Below are 8,603 nucleotides of genomic sequence, written 5' to 3'. Positions count from 1 at the left end.
AAAAGAAATAGTGGAATCTCATCCCAACCTGTATTTGGTGGATAGTTTGAGAGGAAAGGAATCCAGGTGTTTTGAAGGAAACAAAAATATCATCTAGAAGCTAAAGATGAATTTTTTTTGCTTGTTAAGTTTTGATATAAAGAAAATTATGTAAATGATGTAGAATCCATACTAGACATGATATATTCCTTGTGAGAAGAGCAAGGACTGTTTTGGCTACCTTTTTGGAAGTTGTATATGATTCCCAGCACAATCGTTGTGCCGAGATTTTTAATACAAATGTTATTTTCTCAACGAAAAGAACAAGTTGTCTAGCTATTCACACTTCATCGTATCAAGACGAAGTGGTGGATTTCAAAATATAGCTTCTCTAGTTTTTCTCATAAGTTTGTTCAGACATCATCAAACCAAATGGCCAGTTAGTTGTGCCAAATCATTAAAGTGCTGTAATGACATTTACCTCTTCACTTCTAATAATCAACATAGAATAGAATGAAAATAGTACTAGTCATATCAATTCATCATAACTAGTAAACAATTGAACAAGATAGGCATGGTACCACGCCATACCAATATGGCATGACTTGTAAACAACTTAACAAGAAATGTAGAGTGAAGATTACTCCAAGTCATACAACTTAAAGGGCCTCACCTATTGTGAGTTTATGACTGTACGTGCCAAATTTCTTTAAATGTGATTTAATATGTTGCAAACATTTAGTGAAGCTTTAATCCTTTTTGGAACCATGATAGTCGAACAGCCTAGTGAATCTGATGCTCATGTTTCCCGAGGAGTTCTTCACCTGTCTTTGTTTAGGACAGCAACGATCCAGAAAATTGGACTTTGGCCCCTTGATGCTGTACCTGTTAAGCTTTAATCATTTTTTTCCTACGTTTAAGCAGAGAATGATAAGAAGTGGGCAATGCAACAGATGAAGGAAGCTCAAGCCAACTGTGTCATTCACTTTTCCAACTTAAAAAGGTCTCTGGACAAAAGCATGCATTAACGTTAGCTTTTGGAGAATGCAAGGAGAGGTTGGAGGATATTTTAGTCCAAATTCTTTTCATTAAACCTAAAAGGTCAGTTTCGCACAGAGTCCATAAGCGGGGACAAAAATCAAATAGCAACACAGAAGTATCGTATTTATGCAAATCTCCCATAGCACCCGCCCCGTTTGCCCTCCCTAATTTTCTGGCACATTAGGGTGAAATTCTTGCTGGCATTACCTGTGAAATATGTCAACACTATTCGGGAATTGCTGGTAGTAATACAACTAATACATATATCGTCCTCAATTTGAGCTAGACTAGTTACTACTGTTAAATCCAATTTTATTTGAAAAGGAGTAATGAACTTTACAATTCTAGTGAAGAGCCCACCAATTCAATAAACTGAAGGTGTGACTCCAGAAACAATCACTTCAACCAGTTAGATTCACTTGTAAACATAGGCCAATACCAGTACACTCAAACTAGGGGAAAAGGAATTAAGGAAAAGCCATATGGTCGATGTCAATATCAACATTATGCAACTACAAGTTAAGACTACATGTGCGATGAAGCTAACCTCTCACTCTTCAGTTAGGGATGCCCTGGAAGCCATGCCCTTGACTATATGCCGACACTGAAACCTGACAAGTCATTGAAGCTAATACCATTAAGAACAGCACATGTGGACCCTGCCAATGTAACAATACAGTACTCTATTCTCAGTAATGCCCTTTGTCTCAAGATTATTTTTGGTCTTAAATCCGAGGTAGAAATAACATAACATGGAAAACCAACTACGCATATAAAAAGTCATTGCAGCTGCTGCCCTGATCTAACTGATAATTACATGGACACTTTTAAGGGTCCCCAGTTGTTCGGAAATGTATTGACAAAACTTTATATAGGAATCAGGAAACAAAAAAAAGGAATGCTTAATTTCATCTACTGGTTTAATGTAGGAAGACCGGACAGCTTATGACATTTGAGTCACGAATTAATCCAAACCAAAACCATAAAGATGGCACCAGAAAGCATCATTAGTCAATATATTATCTCAGGAAGAGGAATATTTAATGCTGATTCAGAAAAGAATTGCTACAGCTGAGCGCTACCCAATGGAGCGGGAAGAACATTTTCAGAATCACATTTCCAAACATGTAAGAATCTCATGCCAAAAAAGGATGTCAGTCCAACGACTACTGAGTCTGCAAGGTGGAGTAGTGCATTGGAATTTGAGGTTTAGGAGGACTGCAAGATTGGAGTATGCAAAGTTTCAACGTTTGGTTGAATTGCTTCACAACCAAAGCACTATGCCGGATAACCATGTACGGAGATGACGGGTGGGAATAACGCCGTCTTTTCTATTAAGTCCTATTATGAGAAGCTTCTGTTTAGGGGTGTCAGCTTTTCCACATATTTCAGTATAGAACCCTAGGGTATCGAGGAACAGTGTTTTTCCGCTTGGTTGGCTGCGAAGGGGGTGATCTTGACCTCAAAGGACTTGAGGAAGAGGAAGATTACTTGTGTCAGGTGGTGTTTCATGTGTAGAAACTTAGGAGAAGATGTCAATCACCTCCTCTTACATTGCCAGATAGTGTCTTGCCTGTTGTAGGTTCTGAAATGATTTGGAAAGAAACAATATTTAGTTGGACTTTAAAAGACGGAAAGGAAGAAAATGTTGCTCCTAGCACTTATGTGGACCTATGGAGAGAGAAATAAGAGAGCTTTAGATGGAGTAGAGAAGGATTTTGTGCATTTAAGGAATAGCCTCTAAACCTTAGGGTCGTTCGGTTACGGAATAAAGTTATGCAGCCTATGTTTGCTCGAACTCTCCAAAAATGACGTTGTGCCCGTGTCAAATCCTCCGAAAATGCTATTTTTGGAGGATCCGACATGCACCTGGAGCCACTGCTAATAGGAAAATCAATCTATAGTGTAAAAATTATCACATCGCTATGACCTTATATACTATGCGAGTGACTTGGTCGAGACTGATCATAGCCTCCATCTGTGTCTCTCTTAGGCCTTTAGACAGGATATTTTAACCACTACATACCATGACTGCCATTATCTAGCCAGAGGGAATAGGAAACACAAATCTCATCTCAGTGATGCAGGTAAAAAGAAGTTAAAATGTTAGACATAGTTATCACTAATTTGAAGGTTCACAAATCAAATAGCGCTCAACTTAATAAATAAGCGCATTTCTTTTCTCATACTTTCTCATCCTATGTCGGCGAACAGAAGTAATGTTCCAGGATGCCAAAACTTGGGAAAAAACGCATTAAGAGGACAAATAAAGTATTTTATGTTGAAAGCTAAACATTGCAAGACTATAAGATTCCACGTAAACAATTTAACTAACATTTTAGTTAGAGGCAAGATAAGAACCATCATAAGTTCTTTGATTTACTAGATTTTGATGCCACTGATAATCTGCACAGCAAACAGTGAAACTGAAATCTTAGCATTGAGGGTTGAGGAAACTCTTTCCCCATTTATCAAAGCATAAAACATATTGAACAAAAGGTTGAATTCGCTTTTCCTTTTTGTAGGCAGATTTCTGTCTAGCAATGTCAATGGCAAGATAGACTAAGAAAAGATTTATCGTCATAGCCAATATAAAAAAAGGATAAAAGATATCGAGTTATCATAGCTTGAAAATGGAAAGTACCAGATAACATCATCGACATTAGAACTATGCGATGTGATTGCTTTAGCAGTGTGAGTATCATCAGCACACGCTTCTCTTTCAAGATTTTTGGCTCTACAACTAAACCGCACTTTGAAAGGAACTATCTGCACCATAACACGCAAACTGCTTGTGAGGCAGAACATTTATAGAAGTAAGAGAGATTAATATTGAGATGCTCTTAATTATAAGGCTCTGGAGAGTGAATTAGAGATCATGATGAACTCTCCAAGGATGATTAGCATTTATTAAGAGTTACTAGGAGCTTCAAGGTCGATCCTCTGACTTAAATCAGACCTTTGTCCAGCTACTGATTCAAATTTTGCGAGATGCATACAAACGAGATGAAGTGAGGACGAGAAGGGACGTAAAACCAATCAACCAGCATTATCATTGCTAGGCAAAGAAAATTATGAAAAGAAGGTGAGATACAGGAGGGAACTTCTACGTAAAGAATCAGCTTAGGAAAGATTTCATTCTCATCATATCGATATTACAGAAGCTTGATGAGTGATGACAATAAATAACTGACTAGCACAGCTGGACCAGCTAATAATCATAAACATATTAATTGCCATAAGAATGCTTACCAGGAGAATATGCATCCAAAGAACCGAACTGAGATAATTTAGAATCATACAGGCAGCCTATGGGAATTTACCTTTTTGCTGTACCTGAAATCCCTCTTTGGAAGAAAATGCAGATGCAAGTTAATTGACGAAGGAGCTTGAACGAAGAGGAACAACTTGGTAGGACCTAAAAGGATGCGAGAATTAGCCCTGAATGCCCAGAAATTATATTATGCATATAATAATATATGTAATGGATAGTAATTGCCAACAGAATACCAGCAGAGGAGCCAGATCCTGCACCCTTTGAAACTAAGACCCGAATTGCCTGTGTAAAAACAGAAACCCCATATTCATGCACACTTGATACCTACAGATATATGCACAGAGAGAGAAACTAGGAATTGAACATAAATAAACAAAGGAGAAACCTTCTTTGAAAGTAATTCCACAATTCGATTCCTAATAAAATCTCCTATAGAGGCTGCCGTTTCACTCGAAAAGTTGAGTTCATACACATGTAGAGGGCGCAAAGGACTAGGCCCAAGAATCAGAACAACCCTTTGAATAGCAGGAAATTCTGTGATCATTAATTGAAGAGCAGTCCTGAGACTGGATATAGTGTTCATTAACTTGTCCAGTTTCCTTATTCCCATCCTCACCTCCCTCTTCCTGGAAGCATGCTTTTTACGTAAAGAGCACGTCTCTGCTTGTACAATAGCTGTCTCCTAGAAGAAAGTCAGAACAAGGTCACAGACTCAGAGTGCAAAGACTAAAGAGATATGAGTACTGCAAAGGATGCTTAAAAAAAGAATAATGGCTTGAAAGCAAGGAACAATCTCTTTCCTTAACAATTGGAGTTTTAGAAGAGTTCTGTAGAAAATACTCTATGATATAATATAACCTGAAACCTAACATTATACACAAACAGAATTAGAGCTCTAAACACTCACTGAGAAAAACAAAGTATCTAACCAACAAAAGATATTTACAATATTTCTTGATTAAGGGTGATGTAGAGTTTCAGAAAGCCAGAGCATTCCGTATATGTACCTTACAACTTTCACAGCTAGCCACATTATATAAAAGCAAACTGGCTAATTCATAAGACAAAAACATATGTGTGTTTGTAATACACACATCTTTAGTATCAAACACCATATTTGTTCATATTCAAAATTTACGATAAGTTGTTAAGGTTGGTTTTGTTTTATCAAAAGAAGATATAAGCTAATTTTGTTTTTGATTTACTACATCATCTTACCGTAACTTTAATATGGAACTTTGATTATCAAAATCCCACTCCATAAACAGCAAGGTGGCTTACTTTGTTTGGATGGTTGTTACTTGTATTGTGTTATTAATTTAAATACAATGTTTATTTTGATTGTTACTTAAATTTTATTATATCGTAATGACGAAAAGTCTCATTTTGTGTAACGATCAATTTGTTGTGCTCACGTCATTATCCTAAAAAACAAATTAAAAAAAAAAAAACTCATTTTGTCTTTGCTTATTATCTATAATCCTAGTTTATCCTTTACCCTACCTTTTTATATTAGCTCTACCCATACCCTACTTTTCTTGTAGCTTTATGCTTCAAAGTGCTGATGTGTGACATTAAGTAACCAAAGGCGGATTCAGGATTTAAACTCTATGGGTTCAATCTTAAGATTCTTAGCATTGAACCTATTATATTTTTAAAGTCATGGGTTCATATCTCCTGTTATTACAATTTTAGTAAATTTTTTACACATTAATTTATGCTTCACACCGAAAGTTAGGGTTCAACTGAACCCCTAGCTAGAGTTCTAGATACGCCTTTGTATGTAACGACGATCCAATCTATCCAAACATTGTATTCATCAAACCAATATAGTACGATATAATACAACACAATACAATATAAAACGATAAATTATGAAACAATATGTAACAATCATCCCAACAGAGTAGCCTTCTGACTATTTTTTAAAATAAGGCAGCATACTTTAGAGTAGATGAGCCATATAAAATGATAAAACCTCCTACATATGTCACTCCTTCCGTCTCAAATTATCTGTCGTGCTTTCTAAAAATAGTCGTCTCAAATTATTTGTCATTTTAGAAGTTCACGACAAAATTTATTATTATTTTCTCATTTTACCATTAGTAGTAGTAATTGTTCTTAAAGACTACAAACACCTCAATTATAGGGAGATGATACATAAATAAAGTAAATATTAAATGAAGAGAGATTATATTTTAAGACATAAACAAAGGTAAATAGTTAAAATCTCTCCTAATTAATATTTTCTTAAGGGACGGGTAAGAGAGAAACACGACGGATAATTTGAGACGGAGAGAGTAGCAAAAGTTAAATTGCCCAATTACATTAGCAGAAAGTTCGTTGACTCACCAATTCAGCGAATTCAGTGTTCAATTCATCAAATTCTAGAGTGAGATCCTGCAGTAAGCTGCGGCAATCCAACAAACAAAACAACATAAATACGATCAATTAGAGCAAACAACAAACAAACAAAAAAAAATGAAATTAGTAAAACATAGACAAATGTTATAGTACTTACGAAGGGATTTGCTGGTGCATAAAGAGGACGAAACCTAAAATATCAGTAACAAGATGGAATTTGAAAGAGGAATCTAGAGTATCTGAGAGAGTTTCAATGATCGTTTCCCCTTCTCCTTCTTCTTTCATCGCACAATATTGACGAGAAGCTCTATCGACCTGGTTTGGGTATTGCGAATTCAAATTAGCATTTTAGCGCCCTGGTTATCTTCGAGTTTTGGCATTTTCCAATATATTTCCCTCTTTCCGTTATTGTCTTTTTTTTTCTCATGGAAGAAAGCGCTATAGGGTAACGTGTGTCGTATACTTTATCTTGCTACACCACCACTTAATTGATTACACCGAGTATGTTGTTTCTATTGTAAGAAAATACTTTGGCAATGAGTTAAGGGTGTGTTTGGTAGGATGGAAAATGTTTTTCCTAGAAAATAATTTCTTGAAAAACAAGTGATTTTTCTACTTATTTTCTTTTATTTGATTGGATGGGGAAAACATTTCTAATGTTTGGTTTGATGAAAATACCAATCCAACTCCCTAATCACACACACCTTCAACCCCCAACTCACTACCTCTCACCTCCTACCCCCCACCCCCAACCCCCAAAAAATATGTACATACATTTGCAAGTGACCCTTTTTCGAAACAACCAAAAAAATGACTACTTGCTATTTTTTTAAATTAGTCATTTTTTGAAAAATGACATAAAAATGGATATTTTTGAAAAAATGTAGTTCTTGCAAGATGACCGAAAATGCAAATTTGCAAAAATAATAACTTTTTTGTCATTTTTTAAAAAAATGGTCATTTTACAAAAGTAGACATTTTTGTGTCACTTTTTTAAAAATAGCTACTTTACAAAAGCGGCAACCATTTTAGAAAGGGTACATTGCAAAAATAGTTATTTTAATACTTTCACAAAGAGTCTATTTTAAAAAATGATTTCTTTTGCAAAGTAGTTAATTTTTAAAAGTAATTACTTTCACAAAATGACTATTTATGAAATTGGCCACTTCTAAAAAGTGACTATTTTAAAAAGTATTACTTTCACAAAGTAGCCCATTTTCTAAAAGTGACTACTTTTGCAAAACAACTATTTTTGAATAGTAGCTACTTTTCACAAGTAATTTTTTAAAAAAGCTGCTACTTTTGTAAAGTGATTGCTTTTGTAAAGTTGCTATTTTTGAAAGTTACTATTTTCATAAAGTGCTTGATTTTGCAAAGTTGAGAGATAGGGTTGAGAGGTGGGTTGGGGGTGTTGCGTGGGTGGGTGGGGAGGAGACAATGAACTTTCAATGTTATTTGTGAAACTTGTTTTGCCTACTTCCATTAAGAAAGTCATTTTTCTCATTTTCAAGAAATTTATTTTCCAAGAGAAAATATTTTTCAAGACATTTTGACCAACCAAATATAAAAAAAAATGGAAAATATTTTCCTCCGTACTAAACACACTCCAAATGTCAACAGCGATAATTTTTAAAGGTTGTGTCAACTTAATACTACTCACTATCCCGAATAAAAATAAAAATAAATTCACAACCTAGTGTTTGTAGTACAAACTGTGGGCATTAGTTACGAAAATATCTTCTTCTTTTTATAATCGTAGCGTTCACCTATTTTCCCTTATGACTTTTTTTTATTATAAGAACGGAAGGGATGGACTCCTCGCCGACACTTTTTTAGATATTTTCCCTTTCGAAGAATGCTTACTCGAGCCTTTTCCCTCGTCCCTTTGGTTTGAGGACGATAACCAATACTCTCCCCGTCTCATAATAAGTATTATATTAAT

The 8,603-nt window shown here is 35.3% G+C and overlaps 1 protein-coding gene across 11 annotated transcripts; it reads right to left on the bottom strand.

Annotated features, from left to right (window-relative positions):
- Positions 1–488: 488 nt before the first annotated feature.
- LOC132610992 (uncharacterized) lies at positions 489–7,135 on the bottom strand. 11 transcript variants are annotated; one of them, XM_060325395.1, is made up of 8 exons: positions 6,819–7,133; positions 6,650–6,707; positions 4,683–4,979; positions 4,531–4,579; positions 4,344–4,438; positions 3,665–3,789; positions 1,568–1,631; positions 489–986 (listed from the first exon to the last, which is right to left on the bottom strand). In XM_060325395.1, exons 1-7 carry the CDS (start codon positions 6,944–6,946, stop codon positions 1,571–1,573), a joined length of 813 nt encoding a protein of 270 aa, XP_060181378.1. In that variant the 5' UTR covers positions 6,947–7,133; the 3' UTR covers positions 489–986; positions 1,568–1,570. The 11 variants fall into 11 exon arrangements, with proteins under 11 accessions (XP_060181378.1, XP_060181376.1, XP_060181377.1 ...); XM_060325393.1 differs by having other exon boundaries at positions 489–889; XM_060325394.1 differs by having other exon boundaries at positions 489–864.
- Positions 7,136–8,603: the final 1,468 nt, after the last annotated feature.

The sequence above is a fragment of the Lycium barbarum genome, chromosome 9 (assembly GCF_019175385.1).
Source record: "Lycium barbarum isolate Lr01 chromosome 9, ASM1917538v2, whole genome shotgun sequence".
Lineage (NCBI taxonomy): Eukaryota > Viridiplantae > Streptophyta > Magnoliopsida > Solanales > Solanaceae > Lycium > Lycium barbarum.
Note: the sequence above shows the minus strand (reverse complement) of the source record. Positions and strands in the feature narration are given on the sequence as shown.